General features: G+C 41.9%; 2 protein-coding genes across 2 annotated transcripts in view; both read left to right on the top strand.

The window, feature by feature from the left end:
* Positions 1-7,628, top strand: part of chst6 (carbohydrate sulfotransferase 6) — an 80,532-nt gene extending 72,904 nt beyond the window's left edge. Inside the window, exon 2 of the mRNA XM_062023474.1 lies at positions 5,506-7,628. Within this exon, the coding sequence (XP_061879458.1) occupies positions 5,552-6,757 (1,206 nt within the window). The 5' untranslated portion in view covers positions 5,506-5,551 and the 3' untranslated portion in view covers positions 6,758-7,628. The remainder of the gene's footprint in view (positions 1-5,505) is intronic.
* Positions 1-20,552, top strand: part of adat1 (adenosine deaminase tRNA specific 1) — a 249,004-nt gene that overhangs the window by 179,059 nt on the left and 49,393 nt on the right. The gene's annotated exons all lie outside the window — the stretch shown is intronic.

Below are 20,552 nucleotides of genomic sequence, written 5' to 3'. Positions count from 1 at the left end.
CCTGGAAATGGCGAGATCGACACGAAAATACTAATTATGAGACATTCTTCATTTTTATGGGAATACATGAACATCCTATCAGTCGGCATCCTAATGACAGCAGACCTTGTACAGTAAGTGATATTTTATTATGTTTCTTGCCTCTCATAAAGTCTGCAGTGAGCAGAAATCAGTAGTGAAGGAGAAAAAAAGCAAATGTTGCGATGCTGCTTTTTAAATGTATGCGCCGCATACATCAGACCCTCAAACACTGGCTGAGTAACAACAATATGAACGTTGCATGGACATTTCTCTGCCAGTTACTGCATCCCACAGGGATTCTTCTTTTGTGTTTCCGCACTTGCGGTTCCCACACAAGGTTGCAACATTGTTTGTCAACACTCTGCTCTCATTTTCTCGCACATTTGACCCTCTGATGTTCTGTGTACCTACACTCTGTCCTCCTCCTGTCTAGGCCTGCTCTGTGTGTGTGTGTGTGTGTGTGTGTGTGTGTGTGTGTGTGTGTGTGTGTGGGGGGGGGGGGTGGGTGGGTGATTGTGTGTGTGTGAGTGTGGTACACAGGATATTAATTTTCACACCCGGACATCTTATATGTAATAGAAATGTGTAGGGGGGGTGTATGGTGTGTGGTAATTAAATATGTATTCTGATATATGTTCTTCACAGAAAATGAGCCAAAGCCAGTGAGTGTCAGTTTGAAAAATTAATTAATTGTATCATTTTTCTTTTAATAAAAATCGAAAACGGGTCCCACAGACCCGAACACCACACTTGGATGTTTTTTTTAAGGGCTTCATAGGCAGAATTGCGCGGCTCCCAAAAGCTCCATTGTAAGCTGACTTTTGATCGCATTTATCTATAATTTAGAATGCAAAACAAAAAAACATCCATTGTCATAGCTCTCATAATGGTTGTGAACAAATAAACAAACAAATATCCAAAGAAAGTGCAGTTCCCCTTTAAATTTTTTCGGTTTTGCTCACATTTTATTTACTTTATCGAGACTCGCCGAGCGACCCCGAAAGGAACAAACAGTAGAAAATGGACGGATGGATGGGGATGGTGGTTTACAAAACAGTCGTAGCAAGAATGCTTTTTTAAGAACTCCGAAACAATATCATATACAAATAATATCAAGAAAATACTTAAATGGGAAATAAATGTTAGAAGTATATCAAACAAACCTTTAACAAAGTGATCACTTCAAACTCGCGCGTTCTTTGGAGTGTGTGCCACTTTTCTTGTCTTTCGTAAAATCTTACACTCTTCCTTCCGCCTTGATTACCTTTCTAAAAAAAAAATTTAATTTCAATTTTTTTAATCATTTTTGAGCCGCAAACAACGCAAGCATTTGCCGTGTTTCTTCGAGAAAGGCTAAATGGCGCCTAGTACTCTGTTGAGAACAGACGCTGGCTTGACCACCACGCATATTTAATGAGCAGGACGTGATGTCATATAAATCCAAGCAACAAGTCCAGCGCCCCTGGAAAATAAAACACATGTTGCACTTGAAGTTTGAATGCAGTGTACACCACATGTAAAAAAATGACACTTCCAGAAAACCATCAAATGTATTCTGATCAATTGAGACACCTGCAAACATTCATTGAGATGAGGATCAAAGGACCATAATGCTACTCTGTATTAACTATGAAAAATCAAAATGAACATTGTTGTCTCGACTGCTTGAGTGGAAGAGAAGAAGAGTGCGACCACAACAGAAGGGCGTGTGTTTGAACATCCTGGTACTATCAAAACATTCAAAATATCTGGACCGTACTATTTGAACTAGGTGACTATTTAATAGAAAACCATACATAATGTAGCATCTATCAATGGATTCCATTTTTTTTTTTGACAGTTAATGTCAAACTGTCACGCTCCCTGCGCAAACACACACACTAAAACACACACACACACACTAAGATGAATAAACGTCTGTCTAAAGAACCTCTGACGCGTCACAGCTTCCCAAACATTTCTACTAAACACAACTCTTAACATCAGAAATATTCAGCGTGGTTATAGGATAGGATAGGACTTCATTGTCATTGCACAAGTACAACGAAACTATGTTTTCAGCACAAACCCGTTCAAAATTAGACAAACAAACAGTGTACAGGGTTACAGAACAGGAACACTGATGGGTCGCCAAAGGCGCCCCGTAAAAGATAAGAAAAAGGTAAAACGCTGGTGAAGAAGATGAGTAAAAAAATACAATCTAGACTGGGCTCCAAAGGGGGCCTAGTCTGGAGTGGGAAAAAAACCTCCATGTAATGCACACATAAACACGTTACATTTAATCACGACAACTCGCAACAGAGGGGCAGGGACTTGGGGCCCTGGAGGGCGACAGCTGCTATGAAGTGCTGCCAGCCGTCCATCACCCCGAGGGGAAACAAGCGGTGGTGAAGGCGTGGGGCGGGGGAGGGGGTGTTTTCAGAACAGCCTGTTCCTGTTGTTCACAGCGCCAAGGCCATTCGAGGGAGTCAAATCGTAGATTAGGATGTTTGTTTTCTGCGAGCAGACAATACAATGACTTGTCTGTTCTATTCGTCCATGCTGGCTGCTCTCATATTAAATTTTTCCTTTTCAGCAAGCTTCTCCATGATGTGATCCATCTTGCGATTCAGTTTAGAAATCGCCGCAGACTGTGATACCACAGCCCGACCCAAACCTTCCATTGCGACCAACAGCCTTTGGGCTCCTCGAGTGGCTGCCATCGTCTTACGAATTTGACGATACACCAGAGCAATGCCCAGCCCAATCAACAGGTGCCCCGCGATTACGGTTCCAAATAGGTAGATGTCTTCCACGTCCTCGATGGAAAGGACTGAGAGGCACATGATTCTCCATTTATCCCAGGAATCTCTCACGTACCCCGCAGAAATGGTTCCATCGGGGCAGCCAGGCTCCCCCGAACCTCTTTTCCTCGTCGAAAATATTTTGTCAATTGCGTCGAGAGTCCAGCTGATCATTTCCATTGTCGGCGCAATGCGGCTACCGTAGTCAGATGTCCTGTACTTCAACATACAAATATTATTATGGTGTGTGTGACCGCAAAACGGCACCTATTAGGAGACATATTATCTGGGGTTTTGTTTCGCAATATTATGCAAAATAAACTTTTCTTACCTTCTGGTACCTGCTGATCTGTATTTGAGATTTGCATATATCCTGAAAATTTGTGCCCGTCCGCCATTGCATTCCATTGTCGATAAGCTTCTTTTTTTTCTCTATCTTCTTGTTATGGGACATTCATCCTCTGCTGTTGCCATTTCTAATATAAAGTAGTGTAAAGTTCTAACTTATATCTGTCAGTAAACTTGCCATGAAAGCGCTAAAACATACCGGTGTAGTGAGTTTACATTATTCACCCAAGGAACTTTAGTTATTAGAGAGTTCCAGTTGCATGGTTTTTCACGGGACACATTTCCTGCGTTGTTATTGCACTAGTGAGCCACAGATGAGGAGATGCTGCTCCGTTATTGATTTAAGTAAAGTCTGAATGTCATTAAAACAGTTAGCTCCATCTTTTGACACTTCTTCCACTGCCGTCCTTGCACGCTACAACAAAGATGACGGGGAGAAGACACTGCCGAAGTTGAGCTATGTAAATAAGACCACCCACAAAACAGCGCCTACTGAAGCGACTGTCAGAAAGCAACTTGAAGATGATCTGTAAAACATAATCTATGCAACATTTTGACCAAAGTACCACCATTACATGTTATGTAGACCACAAGGTAGTGTTTTACATTTAGAAAAAAATCGTATGACCCCTTTAATGGGCCTTATAATCCGTTGCGCCTTTTGTATGAAAAAAGACCTGAATAGGCAGTGCGCTTTATAATCCGGTGCGCCCTATGGTCTGGAATATACGGTATCTGTTGGTATTTTAGGTGTGAAACAGTGCAGAGAAGAAACAAACGACAATCACACACACACACACACACACACACACACACACACACTCACAATTATTAAGGTAAATAATAATAATGTGTGTGCATCTTTCTAAACACGTTAACATCACACAATGCTCAATTTGAAGGAGTTAGCTGATGTATTGTTGTTGTTTTGCTGCTATTTTGACTCTTCCAGTACATGAAAAAAAAATTTTTTATCTGCACTTTTCATGTCTTTGCTTTTTAAGTTGTCATTTTTGTAAAAGTAGCATAGTTGAAGTATAAATTAATGTTTATAAATTAAGTAGTCATCTTTATTGTGAGTTACAGTAGCACATGCATAAAAAATATCTCAATCTGAATTGAAAAAACGATGGCTGAATTAGATCCATTGAATATGCCTCATAATCTGATGAGTGGACTCGTGACTCAGATAGTCGGACTAGTCCACCGTCAAAATAGTCGCAAGTAGGCGACATGCACGATGTCTTCCTCTGAAGACATCGGAGTAAACAATGAAAGGGTAAAAGAAAAGACATTTTTGGGTGTAATAACAGATGATAAATTGAACTGGAAATCTCATGTAAAAAATATACAACATAAAGTAGCAAGAAACAAGTCAATAATGAATAAAACAAAACATGTTCTAGATCAAAAATCACTTCATATTCTCTACTGCTCGCTAGTGTTACCATATCTGAGTTATTGTGTAGAAATATGGGGAAACAACTACAAATGTGCGCTTCATTCACTAACGCTCTTACAAAAAAGATCAATTAGAATAATACATAACGTTGGATATAGAGAACATACAAACCCTTTATTTATTAATCACAATTATTGAAATTCCACAATTTGGTGCATTTGCAAACAGCTAAAATGATGTACAAAGCAAACTATAACCTGCTAGCCAAGAATGTACAACAATTCTTCTCAACAAAAGAGGAGAACTATATATATAACATTTGTATGCTCGTACAACACTTAAAACCTTTAGCATATCAGTATGTGGAATTATATTATGGAATGGATTAACCAAAGAAATCCAACAAAGCACCAATATGATCCAGTTTAAGAGACTGTTCAAACTACAAGTGTTCACAAAGTTCACAGAACAAGAATTATGATGAACACCTTGAACCCTTTTTTTTAAATTTTGAGATAAAGATTATTTATGTATTTAATATTTGTTTACTTACTATGGTATATTATTTATTTATTCCCTGTTCTGCTACAGAGAACAAGGGAATGGGACAAAATTGCTATGGTATGAAAGGAGTAGAATTAAATAAGCTCAGATTCTTCCTACTCCTTTTCGGACGTGCTGTTATGAAACAACTGATAATATGTGATGCATTACATTGTATCTTGTGCATGTTCAGAATAAACTGAAACTGAACTGAAGGAGTACAATTAGTTGAAGCTATATTTCAATGTTGTGGTGACATCATCATTTCTAATATTCATCTAAAGATTATGGTAACTGAAGCCAATGAAGTCGTGTTTCTTGTTTCTTTTTGGGGTTTTACATTTAGTTCAGATGAAAATTGCGTGTTTTTGAAGAAAGAAATAACTTCTCACGTATTGTCTTTGACAGAGAAAAGAAGACGACGTCCATCAGAATCAATTCCCAAAACTTGAGGATGCCCCTAAGAGTGAAAGTCAGCACTGTGGTTCTTCTGGTGATCCTGCAGGGGGCAGCGGTGCTCCTGTTCTGCGGTTGGTATGTCCAGCTCAGCGGCCCCTGCGGCTCCGACCCCACTGAGGGCAAAGTTCACGTGCTGCTGCTGTCGTCATGGAGGTCGGGTTCCTCCTTCGTGGGTCAGGTGTTCAGTCAGCACCCGTCTGTCTTCTACCTCATGGAGCCCGCCTGGCACGTCTGGACCCAGCTCAAGCACGCCGGCGCCCGTGCGCTGCGGATGGCCGTGCGAGACCTGACGCGCAGCCTGTTCCAGTGCGACCTGTCGGTGATGGAGGCCTACCTGCCGCAGTTTCGCAACGTCTCCTTGTTCATGTGGAGTCACAGTCGGGCGCTGTGCTCGCCGCCCATCTGCCCGCTGACCGTGCGAGGAGCGTTAAGCAATCAGACACAGTGCTATCGTTCTTGTGGCGGCAGAAGTCTCCAGGATGTGCAGGCGGCCTGCGCGTCCTACAGCCACGTGGTCTTGAAGGAAGTGCGCTTCTTTGAACTGGAGTCCCTCTACCCTCTCTTTCAGGACCCCAGCCTCGACCTTCGCATCATCCATCTGGTCCGGGATCCTCGGGCCGTGCTGCGGTCCAGAGAGGAGTCGGCCCCGTTTTTGGCCGGCGACAACGCGCTGGTCTTGGAGCACAGGAACGTGGCAAACGCCGACGTGCAGTTCCAAGTCATGCAGGAGATCTGCCGCAGTCACCAGCGCATGCTGGAAAAAGCCCACCGCCAGCCGCCGCCCTTTCTGAAAGGCCGCTACAAAATGGTGCGTTACGAGGATGTGGCCCGAGACCCCCTGGCGGAGGTCAGCGCCATGTACGACTTTGTAGGCCTGGACATGACGACGCAGCTGAGGGAGTGGATTCACCAGCTGACCCACGGGAAAGGGAAAGGTTCCGGCCGAGAAGCCTTCAAGATCACGTCGAGAAACGCCGCCGAAGTGTCGCAGGCCTGGCGCAGCACGCTGACGCACAGCAAGGTCAAGCGCGTGCAGGAAGTGTGTCAGGGCGCCATGTCCATGATCGGGTATCGCACGGTCGACAGCGAGAAAGAACAGAAGAGACTCGACGTGGATCTGCTGGTCCCACGAGAACCGTACCGCTTCAGCTGGTTACCCGACAAAACTGAGGGTCAAACCAATAAAGACAAAACTGCGTGACGTCTGGAATCAACCTTTATGAATATTCTTCTTCTTACAAATGTTAAATAGCAACATTTTAACGTGACAATTCTCCAACATATTCAAACAGCATATTCTCAAAATCAACATTTTTCCAGCACCCAAACTGAAGGTAATGTCATTTCCTTTAAATGAAAACACATTCAGTTTAATTACACTAACAGTCCTGCAAATCCCAAGAATTGACCTCAAATTTGACATTTTCCAAGCACAAAGTTCATCCAAATAATTCATATTCCACAAATGTTCAGCCCATTCTAAGCATTCCAGCATTAAAACATGAACGACTATCCTTAGTCTTAAAATTTAAATGTTTCCCACTATTTAAATGTTTTGCAGCACCCTAAAAATTTATGTGATTGATTCAAACCCCCAAAATTCCTGTTATCTTTTAAAATGATCACAATCATTTCAACATGAAAACATCTACTTTCCATATTATTCCATTCAGGTTTTTCCCAGAATTTCAATTTCGCATCAAAAACCATTTACTTACTCTCGCTCTTTGGGATAAGAAGTAAGGTTTGTGAAGGTGAGCTGAGGTGTTCGAATTTGCTCCGTCAATGTTGATAATGAAAGCATTGCATCACAAAGTACGTATCTACTGTATGATTTTTGTCTGTTTAGTTTTCTTCAGGTACTCCAACTTGGTCTGAAATTCAGACGTAGAAATGTTTTTCTTATTTCCAATCAAGAAAACAAGTGAATCAAAGTGACTTTGTTGTGAATTCATACTTGACTGTATTATGTTGGGTTATTATTGTTATTATTATTATTGCTCATGATTGTAATGCGAAATATTCCTTGGAACAGATGCAATAAAACAATTTTCATTCATGTAATATGTGACAACTTTCCCCTTTTCCCCAAAACTCACAAAATATGATAGTTGACTGTTTTCTTTTTTCTTTTCTTTTTTGTCCTGTCCAGCTTCTCAAGCAAATCATATAGTTGATGTAGATGCCCATATCGATACTTCTCTTGTTGCCTTATTTGTATTTGACTTTATTAAATGTATTTATGTTATCATTTGGTGCAGCCGGGCCGGAGCAGGAGGGGATAGAAAGAGGAAAAAAAGGAAGACAGAGGGGGAAATTGTGGGGACAAGAGGGGGATTAGACAGAGAGACAAAAACAACAACAACAACAATAGAGCAACATCAGCAAATACGACATGTACAGATATGATGGTAAAAGTAATAGCAAATAAGCAGTTAGCGAAAATAAAAACTAATACAGAAATGACAATGAGCATTATTACACTACAAATGGAGCAATACAAATACCAAAAGAAATAGCGCTATTGATAATGAACAATACCAATACTTTACCTTTATTATCAACAATACAGTTGTTCAAATGCAACAATACATATACATAATGATAACTTGAGATACGAAATAATGCAGAAAAATGGAGGGGGAGAAAGAGAAGCAACCTACATTAACCTTGTAGATTGTTATAGTAACTATAGGTTAAGCTTTGTCAGTGTGCCATGTGTTACCCAGTTTATACCCAGACTGTTTTCTATTGATGATGAGAATAATACACAAAGGTCTTCTCAACACTGACATTCTTCTATTTGTATGCTCATCTGCTGCTTTGTCATTTGCATGAAAGTTGTGTGCATTAATATACAAAACCCAAAACCAGTGAAGTTGGCACATTGTGTAAATCGTAAATAAAAACAGAATACAATGATTTGCAGAACCTTTCCAACCTACATTCAATTGAATAGACTGCAAAGACAAGACACTTAACGTTCGAGCTGGAAAGCTTTATTTTTTTGCGAATATTAGTTTATTTGGAATTTGATGCCTGCAATATGTTTCAAAAAAGCTGGCACAAGTGGCAAAAAAGACTGAGAAAGTTGAGGAATGCTCATCAAAGACTTATTTGGAACATCCCACAGGTGAACAGGCTAATTGGGAAGAGGTGGGTGCCATGATTGGGTATAAAAGCAGCTTCCATGAAAGGCTCAGTCATTCACAAACAAGGATGGGGCGAGGGTCACCACTTTGTGAACAAACGTCTGAGCAAATTGTTTAAGAACAACATTTCTCAAGAGCTATTGCAAGGAATTTAGGGATTTCACCATCTACAGTATGTAATATCAAAAGGTTCAGAGAATCTGTAGAAATCACTGCACGTAACATTGAATGCCCGTGTCTTGATCCCTCAGGCGGTACTGCATCAAAAAGCGACATCAGTGGGTAAAGGATATCACCACATGGGCTCAGGAACACTTCAGAAAACCATTTTTAGTAACTACAGTTTGTCGCTACACCTGTTAGTGCATGTTAAAACTCTACTATGCAAAGCGAAAGCCATTTATCAACAACACCCAGAACCGCCGCCGGCTTCGCTGGGCCCGAGCTCATTTAAGAGGGACTGATGCAAAGTGGAAAAGTGTTTTGTGGTCCGACGAGTCCACACTTCAAATTTGTTTGGGAAACTGTGGACGTGTCCTCTGGAACAAAGAGAAAAAGAACCATCCAGATTGTTATAGGCGCAAAGTTCAAAAGCCAGCATCTGTGATGGTATGGGGGTGTATTAGTGCCCAAGGCATGGGTAACTTACACATCTGTGAAGGCACCATTAATGCTGAAAGGTACATACAGGTTTTGGAGCAACATATGTTGCCATCCAAGCAACGTTATCATGGACGCCCCTGCTTGGTTCAGCAAGACAATGCCAAGCCACGTTTTACAACAGCGTAGCTTCATAGTACTAGACTGGCCTGCCTGTAGTCCAGACCTGTCTCCAATTGAAAATGTTTGGCTTAATATGAAGCCTAAATTACGACAACAGAGACCGCGGACTTTTGAACAACTTAAGCTGTACATCAAGCAAGAATGGGAAAGAATTCCACCTGAAAAGCTTCAAAAATTGGTCTCCTCAGTTCCCAAATGTTTGAGGGTTGTTAAAAGGAAAGGCCATGTAACACAGTGGTAAAAATGCCCCTGTGCCAACCTTTTTGCAAAGTGTTGCTGCCATTAAATTCTAAGTTAATGATTTGCAAAAAAAAAAAAGTTTCTTAGTTGGAACATTAAAGCCCTACTGAAACCCACTACTACCGACCACGCAGTCTGATAGTTTATATATCAATGATGAAATCTTAACATTGCAACACATGCCAATACGGCCGGGTTAACTTATAAAGTGCAATTTTAAATTTCCCGCTAAACTTCCGGTTTAAAACGCCTTTGGAGGATGACGTATGCGTGTGACGTCACGAGGTCAACGGAAGTGTTTGGACCCTATTGGACACAATACACAAAGCTTATTTTCTTCGACAAAATTCCACAGTATTCTGGACATCTGTGTTGGTGAATCTTTTGCAATTTGTTTAATGGACAATGGAGACTGCAAATAAGAAAGTTGTAGGTGCGATTGGTGTATTAGCGGCGGACTACAGCAACACCAGGAGGTTGTGTTTGATCTGGATAGCAGACGCACTACCGTGAGTACAGCTTTGGCTTCCAAACATTTGATCGCTTGCCCGTACGTGCGTGTCGATATGTGCATGTCACGTACGTAACTTTGGGGAAATATATGTTTCTTGCCGACTCTGATGGCGGCCGGGGTGTCGTCGAAAGCTACAACGCCCGCCACCGCTGCCGCTCCGTAGCTAAGTTAGCTTCTATTTTTTTAGCTTCGCCAAGCTGAAAATTATTAACCGTGTATTTACATGTTCATGGTTTAATAGTATTGTTGATCTTCTGTCTATCCTTCCAGTCAGGGTTTTTTAAAATGTTGTTTCTATCTGCATTTTAGCCTGATGCTATCACGTTAGCTCTGTAGCTAAAGTGTTTCGTCGATGTATTGTTGTGGAGATAAAAGTCACTGTGAATGTCCATTTCGCTTTCTCGACTCTCATTTTCAAGAGGATATAGTATCCGAGGTGGTTTAAAATACAAATCCGTGATCCACAATAGAAAAAGGAGAGAGTGTGAAATCCAATGAGCCAGCTTGTACCTAAGTTACGGTCAGAGCGAAAATAGATATGTCTTGCACTGCATTCTAGCAATCTAACGTTCCTCATCAACGAATCTTTCATCCTCGCTCAAATTAATGGGGTAATCGTCGCTTTCTCTGTCCCAATGTCTCTCGCTCCATTGTAAACAACGGGGAATTGTGAGGAATCCTTCAGCCTGTGACGTCACGCTACTTCCGGTAGGGGCAAGGGTTGTTTTTATCAGATACCAAAAGTTGCGATCTTTATCGTCGTTGTTCTATACCAGGGGTCGGCAACCTTTACCACTCAAAGAGCCATTTTGACCCTGTCATGTCTGTGTTCATGTTTTTGTTTGGCCATGTGCTGTTTTGTTTTTTGGACACTTCCTTAGTTCCTGGTTTCACTTCCTGGTTTTGTTTTGTTTCCATGGTTACTCATTAGTTTCACCTGTTCCACGTTTGGACTCACACACACCTGTCTCACGTTTTCACATTGTCATGTCACGCACCTGTTCACAGTTAGTCACGCACCTGTTTTCACTTATCATGTCACTATATAGGCTTTTTTGTTTCTGTTGTTCGTCCTGGCGACATCACACATTCATGCCATGTTCACAGTTCCTTGTCACGTAAGTTTTTGTTTGTTTAATGTTCATAGTTCTCCGCCATTGTGCGCGCCTTTTGTTTTCCTAGTCAAGTTTTTTACCTCCGCTGTGAGCGCCTTTTGTTTGTACCTTTTTTGAGTTTTGATAGTGTAGAATAAAATCATGTTTTTACCTCCACGCCATGTTTGCTTCAGTTCGTTTGCATCTGGGGAGAGCAAACCACGCCAGAGACCAAGTCGTGTCAGACCCGTTTCCCAAATTAAAGAAAACAATGGGAGCCACAAAACTCTTTTGAAATTTAACATGAAATAACACTGCATATAAAGTTTTTTTGCTTTGTGCTATGTATAAACAACTATTATGGGTTACATTTATGAAATCAATGAACGACTGCAGAGAAAATGAATGACAATTTCTGCATGCAACAAAACGTTTTTAACTCCGAAAAAGACGTCGGGTTGAAGGTTAAGTAAAATATTTAATGTCTATTTAAGTCCTCCTTGTAGTAATGAAAAAACAAAACGGCGAACTTAAATTATCCACTGGCAGAGAACCAAAAATTCCGTCCTCTCTCTCTGTGCCGTCATCCTTTTACTGGCACCGTGCAGTCAGCTGCCAACCTGAATAATAAAATGTCTATTTCACTGAACAATTAAAAAATGTGAATATATGCAAAATTATAGTAAATTAAAATATTTATCATACTTGGTCAATGTGATTTCTGCTCCTGAACCGCAGCGCACAGCGTCTCCACATCAGGACTGTATGACGTCACCTTTATCTTCACACAGGATTGTAAACTCTCATCTGTGAGGCGTGTGCCATGTTCATACTTGCCAACCCTCCCTAATTTCAGTGTATCTCCTGAAAATCTCCCGAATTTCTCCCGTACAGTGTTCTGTGGTTACTTTTTGGTTGGCCAACGGTTTATGTTGTATTGCACAGAGAGAGGCAGAGAGAGAGAGAGACAGAGAGAGACAGAGAGAGAGAGAATAAAGCTTGTGCGCGGCCGTGGGCGTGGGCGTGTCCCGAGGTTTGACAAGCAGAGCGCAAGGATGGCGGTGACAAGCTGAGCCGCATCAGAGTGATCAAAGAGCCGCATGCGGCTCCGGAGCCGCTGGTTGCCGACCCCTGTTCTATACTAAATCCTTTCAGCAAAAATATGGCAATATCGCAAAATGATCAAGTATGACACATAGAATGTATCTGCTATTCCCGTTTAAATAAAAACATTTCATTTCAGTAGGCCTTTAAATATCTTGTCTTTGCAGTGCATTCAATTGAATATAAGTTGAAAAGGATTTGCAAATAATTGTATTCTGTTTTTATTTACGATTTACACAACGTGCCATGCAACTTCACTGGTTTTGGGTTTTGGATAAACTACCTTGAACAGTGAAATGGTGGTGGAAAAACAAACCACACACTTCTACAGGAACCTATAGATCCGGGAACCAGAGGTTTCCAGAACCGGTGGAAAAGGGCCTAATGAGAGTGTCTGTAGTCATGCCGTGTATAGTACACGCAAAATCCTAATTTCAATAAGGCGGTCCGCACCACTTTACAATTGTGCACTATTAGTAAATCACACTAATAGTGCACGCTATTTTATAAATTGCTCACGCTGTTTAGTGCGTGGTATTTGGATCTAAGTAAATCAGGCCCTGCCGCCAGTGGTCCCCAACCTTTTTGTAACTGCGGACAGGGGCGGATTAAGAAATTTTGGCCCCCTGGGCCTGACATGGTCTTGGCCCCTCAACCCCCCGCGCGTGTGGGCGCACACACACGCACGCACTATGCAAGAAATACTGTATACTGTGAACAGACATGCACACTGTACTGTACAGAAGAGTGCACATACTGCACACACACTATTAGGTATACCACACAGACACTGACAAGCACAGGTTTCACACAGACACAGGGGGAGGGGATAAATGGCCTAAAAATAAACATTTTTGAAAATGATTACGCCCACTTCAGTGATGGTGCATTGGGTCATTTGAGAGATATTATGTATTGGAAGTTGGTAGCTATCATGAAATAAACCCCCCAACCCACCCAAAAAACTAAATCGGACATGATTTTTGCCCCCTTTTCCTCCCTTCTATCATTAAAAATAAAATAATATCTTAGGAAAACACATTGGCATAACGGCAGCTGTGCAGCAAATTGAGGCTCAAAGTCTGTATCTATTTGTGGTTAAGCTTGAGGAGAAGGAGAAAGGTAAAATGATAACATGCATCGGAGAGCACCACAAAGAAAGGTGTAGGCCAGTTCATGGTACAAGGGCTGCATGCAGGTCAAGATAGCCCATTTCCAAGAATGCTATAGTGGCTGGACAGGCACTGGACATGTCCTGAACTCAGTGTCAGACGTGGCTGCCGAATACTTGGATGAAGTGAAGCAGCTGACAGATCTCATGCTGCCCCATCTGAAGACTGTCCTGGCCAGGCAGAGGATGGATGAGGAGACCTTCCCAATGGACCCTGTCAGTGAACAGGCTAGTAACATTGATGGCACCCCTGTGCACAACATTGGGATGGAGAGACAATGTGGCAAGGTGGACTACAAACTGAAGAAGTTGGGCACACTGAACGCAGTCAATAGGTCAATAATTTTACAGAAGAGCCAGGAGCTTCAGAGGTTTCAAGGCAGCAGCACAAGCAAAAAGGGAGGTTGAACTCAACTGGAGTAAATTCATGAAGGCAAAATTCGAGAGTAGGGCAGATGAGAAACAAGAGATGGCTCAAAGAAAGGAGAGTAAGAGACTAGACATGCTGGACACACTGAAATCTTTTGATGGCCCCTTCACGATAGTGGGGAAGTTGAAAAGTTCCTTGTGGATGAAAGTCTGCACAAGAATGCAAAGCTGCAGAGAATGAAGCTTGAGGTTCAGTTTGCCAGAGAAAGCACCAAGCTTCTGCCTAAAGTCAATCCTATCTTCACAATCCAGGTGACACTTCCCAGAAATGGCAAAAGTGCAATTCTCCAAGTCATAATGGATACTTAGAATTTTATGGTGGTGGTAAGTATTCATGAAAACAGGTAGCCTAACATTAGTGAATGGGTGAATTCTGGAAATAACCTAAAAATCTTACACAGTGCACCTTTAAGCAAGGGGTTTCTTTCGTGCTTTCAATTTTGCAAAATCATCCACCACATCATTGAAGTCCAACTCTCTTGTCAGCTCACTCTCAATTGCCATTAGAGATAACGCATTTAATCTTTTCTGAGTCATTCTTGTGCGCAGCTCATTTTTTACTCTTGACAAAAGAGAGAATGAGCGTTCTCCCTCACAGTTACTGACCGGTAGAGTGAGAAAAATCTGTAGCGCAATGTATGTATTAGGAAACGTAGGCTGTAGTCCAAAATGTATTATTGTTTTGAGCAGTCCTGAAGGGGTCCTCTCCTCATCAGTGTTGTTGAGCTGTATAAAAGATTTGAACTGTATAAGCTCCTGTCCAAGACTTTCATTGAGGTCAGATGGGTATGATTCAGTGAGAATCTTGGCCTTGTGAAGGACTGAAGCATTGGACTCTGTATCCAAAGAGAAAAGGACACTGAACAAATTGTTCAGATGTTTGTAGGCCTCCAGACGGTGATTAAGGCTTGAACTCAGTTGATCAATAGAGGCAATAAATGTCTCTATTTGAAACAGTTGCCTTCCCTCAAGCACAACATCTGGGGATGCTGATTCATCAGCAAACTTTTTACGTTTCCTCGTCCGTTCAGCCCTGTAAGATGGGGTGCCACCCAACATGTTTAAGGCTTTCTGCTCAAAATGATCAAATAGATCTCTTTGGGAGAGAACAAAGGTGCGCAGAGATTCCAGCAATCTAACTGCTGTACCAAGGTCCATGTCTGCTTTTTGAAGTTGCAGACTTGTGGCCTGAAATCTGGACAGAACAGTGTCCCAAAAGCCTGCCATGAAGGCCATCTCAAGTGAATCCAGCTTCCGCACTAGACTGTCAGCTTCAGTTCGTGTGTCTCGTTTCTCTGTGTCATCAGTGGAAATAACCTGTAGTGCTGCTTTTATTTTACTGTAGTTCTGCCACAGTGCTTTGGTAGATTCTGCACGGCAACTCCAACGCGTGTTGGATAAAGCTTTAAGTGTGAGATCTATGTTGGAATTGCCAAATACCCTGTCCCATCGGTGTGTGGATGCAGTTGTGAAGTTGTAAATAGACTGAATCAAGTCAAAATACTTAGAGACTTCATTTCCACATCTGTCAATGCTGTTGACTCCCACCAAATTCAAAGAGTGAGCTGCACATGGAATATAGTGTATTAATGGGTTGCTTTTCTTTAAGTGAGCCTGCAACCCATTATACCTCCCTGACATGTTGCTGGCATTATCATAAGCCTGCCCCCTGCAATTTGACAGCTCTAACCCTAGATTTTCCAACACAGACATGACACAGTTAGCCAAACTTTCACCTGTATGGCTAGTAATGGGCTCAAAACCCACAAAGCGTTCAACAACACTGCCCTCTTTGCTAACAAAACGGAATATGAATGTCAATTGGTCCACATGAGATAAATCTGGGGTTGAATCCACAATGATAGAGTAGTATTTGCTTGCTTGCAGTTCATCTGCTATAGCCTGTTTGGTTTTTGCACCCATCAATTCAATGAATTCCTCACAAATGGTGGAGGACAGATATGAGGTATTACCTCGACCCATCTGCCCAAACTTTCTGATGTGATCCTTTAGAAAGGGATCAAATTCAGCCAGGACCTCCAGAATACCAAGGTAGTTCCCATTGAGAGGAGACCCTAACGATTCATTTTTACCCCTAAATGCAAGGCCCCTTTCTGCAAGGAATTTAATGACTGCAACAACTCTTTGTAACACCTGCCTCCAATAGCTGCTCTCTGCCTGAAACTGTTTGAACAGGTCTGCATCAACTGTGGCACCTTTGGCGCGGTTCAAGACTGCTTGCATGCAGGTTATGTGCTCAGCACTTCGCTCATGTTCACCAAATCTTTCTGAGTGTTTCCAATCACAATAGCCTGTCACAAAAGAATGCGTTTTTGGGGAAAACAGTTTGCATGCAAAGCAGTAAACATTACCAGTAGAGGGAGAGTACATCAGCCACTCTCTTTGTACTCGTTGTCCATTGGGCAAGTGTGAAGTAAAATGTTCATTGTTTAGGCATCGGGTTTTGCCTCCTAGCCCACTGTTCCTCACAGAAGCTGGATAATGGCTGTGACGGTTGTGAAATGATTTTGCACCTCTTTGAATAAGAACTTCCTTCATTGACTCAGTGAGGGTCTCAGCCCATTTAGCGGGATCACTAGGTAGAGTTGTCACTGTAGATGGTGTTGAAGAAAGATTCAGCTCATTTTCTATGCTGTCCAGAGGTGCAGTGACCTCACATTCATCCGAGCAACTGGCTACTGCTGAATTGGTTGAATCATAAGCATCAGAAGCATTTGGTTCAGTGTCTACACTTGTAGTGGTCTCAGGATCTTGGGAGCTACATGCTAGCTCAGGTGCATTGCTAACCTTAGCTGAATTTGCAGTAGCATTTATAGAATTGCTTTCAGCAGATGTCTTTGTACTGAAGAAGCTGGAGATATTTGGAACACTCTCAAGTAAAACTGATTCCTTTTTTTTCTTTTCTTGCTGAATTTTTTTTCTAGCTCCTCCACTTAAACGTTTATGATCCATATTTCCCTTCTTTCTTTGCACATTGGCTCTTTGCCTATCACAGCAGATAAACCAACTATGTGTGTGTGTGTGTGTGTGTGTGTGTGTGTGTGTGTGTGTGTGTGTGTGTGTGTGTGTGTGTGTGTGTGTGTGTGTGTGTGTGTGAGTTTGTTTGTGTGTTTATGATCGGTGCTGCTTCCTTCAAGTGTGTGAGGTGATTTAGAAAACTAGCAACCCAGCATCAACACTCCAAAGCAGAGAATAACAGCTTACTAGCATAGACAATTGAGAGCAGAGAATCAACTGATTCGTCTGATAGACAGCAGGAGAGCAGAGTGGTCAGTGATGATCGAATCAAGAAAATGTCTAAATGGCAAGGGAACAGACTGATTTGTACTGAGGAGAAAGAGAGAGAGAGCCAATTACAGTGAAATATATTCCAAAAGAGCCAAGTGACTAGCTGAAGGCAGGGACAAATGCCTTGGAGTGACCAACAAGAGTGCAAAGTACCAAATGGCAAAATGTGGAAAGACCAACAGGCAGATCTGCTTTTACCTCTTATCTTCACAACCAAAAAGTTGCTAAATGATGTTTTCAGTCGCTAGCCAGGTATGGCCAAAAGACGCGAAATCTAGCGGCAAAGTCGGTCAATCACACTGACAGTGAAACAAATATTTTGAAAAGATAATAATTGTACACCTTTGTGCACTTTAGTCTTCTATCTAAATATTTTCACAAAGGACACCAAGGCAGCTTGCTAGCTATGATGGGAGCAACAATGTCTGATAGACAGCAGGAGAGCAGAGTGGTCAGTGATGATCCAATCAAGAAAATGTCTAAATGGCAAGGGAACAGACTGATTTGTACTGAGGAGAAAGAGAGAGCCAAGTACAGTTAAATATATTCCAGAGCCAAGTGACTAACTGAAGGCAAAGACAACAGCCAGATACCTTAGCAGAGACCAACAAGAATTCAAAGTACCTAATAGCAAGATGGCGAGACCAACACAATAAATTGTATTAGGATTTAATTTATTAACGTTAATCTTAACAGCCAAAAAGTTGCTGAATAATGTTTGTAGTCGCTAGCCAGGTATGCCCAAAACAAGAGTCGCTAAACCTAGCAGCAAAGTTGCTTAATTGCAACACACTCTAGGATTCAGGGGAATTAAGGATAATAAAGATATTAATTGTACAACTTTTTGTACTTTTTTTCTAGTTTTTTGAGTCGCCAGCCATGTATGGCCAAAAGTCGCTAATTGAATGCCAACGTTGCTTAATCGCCAACACACTGGGACTCACTGAAGGACTGACTGAATAAAAAAGATAATTAAGATAATTGTGTACTTTTCTCTTCTGATATTTTCTCTAAGGACCCCAAGCTATCTGCAAGCAGCAATAATGTCTGACAGACAGGAGAGCAGAGTGGTCAGTGATGAATGGCAAGGGAACAGGCTGATTTGTACTGAGGAGAAAGAGAGAGAGAGAGCCAATTACAGTGAAATATATTCCAAAAGAGCCAAGTGACTAGCTGAAGGCAGGGACAAATGCCTTGGAGTGACCAAGAAGAGTGCAAAGTACCAAATGGCAAAATGTGGGAAGACCAACAGGAAGATCTGCTTTTACCACTTATCTTCACAACCAAAAAGTCGCTAAATGATGTTTTTAGTCGCTAGCCAGGTATGGCCAAAAGACGCGAAATCTAGCGGCAAAGTCGGTCAATCACACAGTGAAACAAATAATTTTAAAAAGATAGTAATCGTACAATGTCTTGTACTTTTGTCTTCTTTCTTAATATTTCTCAAAGGACACCAAAATGTCGCTATCTGCAGGCAGCTTGCTAGCTATGATGGCAGCAACAATGTACCTTAGAGTGACTGACCAACAAGAGCTCAAAGTACCTAATGGCAAAATGTGGAGAGACAGACACAATAAATTGCATTAAGATGAAGAGAACTGTTGCTATTATTAATCTTAACATCAACCAGAAAGTCGCTAAATGTCACCAGCCAGGTATGGCCAAAAGTCGCTTAATTGGCCACACACAGTAACAGAGAAACTAACAAAAAAAAGATCATAAAGATAATAGTTGTACAACTGTGTGTACTTTTGTCTTCTTTCTAAATATTTTCCCAAAGGACACCAAAATGTTGCTATCTGCAGGCGGGAGCGTGCCTATGTTCCCCGGGTCCTATGTTCCCCGGGTCCTATGTTCCCCGGTTGTTCCTGGGTCTTTGTATGCGACCGGGGAACTTAGGACCCTTTTTCTAAAAAAGGGTCCTATGTTCCCTGCATTGTATCTGGCGAAATTGCGAAATTGTGCCCTGACCAAAACCATCCCTAAACCTAACCTGTCACAGGGCGTTGTGGAGCACTTTTTTTTGGCGAAATTGTGCCCTGACCAAAACTATCCCTAAACCTAACCTGTCACAGGGCGTTGTGGAGCACTTTTTTGGCGAAATTGTGCCCTGACCAAAACTATCCCTAAACCTAACCTGTCACAGGGCGTTGTGGAGCACTTTTTTTTGGCGAAATTGTGCCCTGACCAAAACTATCCCTAAACCTAACCTGTCACAGGGCGTTGTGGAGCACTTTTTTGGCGAAATTGTGCCCTGACCAAAACCATCCCTAAACCTAACCTGTCACAGGGCGTGCGGCAGCAGATAGAGCAACTCAAACGCGAACTTCCTTCCTTCGACAACTTAAACGCGTCTCTGTCATGAGTGTCTGCGTGCGTCTTACTTAGTCGCGCATTGGAAGCAGCGGGGAACATAGAACCCTTTTCTGGAAAAAGTGTTGTACGTTCCCCGCAGCGGGGAACATACAACACTTTTTTTTAAAAAGGGTCCTTAGTTCCCCGGTAGAGGGGAACATAGGACCCGGGTAACATAGGGACGGGGAACATAGGGATGACCCGCTGCAGGCAGCTTGCTAGCTATGATGGCAGCAACGATGTCTGCCAGACAGGAGAGAGTGGTCAGTGACGATCGAATCGAGAAAATGACAAAATGGGTCAAAGACCAAAAAGTTATTAACTGACAGCAGTGACAAATGTCAGACTGTAAACTTTCTCGAAAGAAAAGGACAAAATGGGAAGATGCTGATAATAACAGCAAAATGGAAAATATAAGAATTTCCAAGTAATGCTCAACTCAAGTGTGTGTGTGTGTGTGTGTGTGTGCGCGCGTTAAACTTCTTGTTGAATGATTTCAAATTATCTCTGAGTCTGAACTGAGGGAAAGGAAACCAAATTTTGAGCAGTCTCTCACGAGTTCAAAATACCAAATGAGGAGATTCTAAAAGAACAGACCGGTTTATGAAAGACTTGATGGGGGAGGGGCACAGCTAAGAATACTTGAGTGAGATTCTGTGATCCAAATTCGAGATAGAGCTTTTTGATAATGATAATTTGTCAGAGTAAGGTTGTGTAATCAAAATTTGAGAATGAGCTTTGTCAATCAATCAAGAATATTTGCATTAAGTTCTGTGATCAAAATTCAGAAACAACCTTTAATAATTGATAAAGAATATGTGAGTGAGGTTGTGTGATCCATCCAA

The sequence above is a fragment of the Entelurus aequoreus genome, linkage group LG16 (assembly GCF_033978785.1).
Source record: "Entelurus aequoreus isolate RoL-2023_Sb linkage group LG16, RoL_Eaeq_v1.1, whole genome shotgun sequence".
In the NCBI taxonomy this organism is placed as follows: domain Eukaryota; kingdom Metazoa; phylum Chordata; class Actinopteri; order Syngnathiformes; family Syngnathidae; genus Entelurus; species Entelurus aequoreus.
The sequence above is the reverse complement of the archived record's forward strand: the minus strand, read 5'-3'. Positions and strand labels throughout refer to the sequence as shown.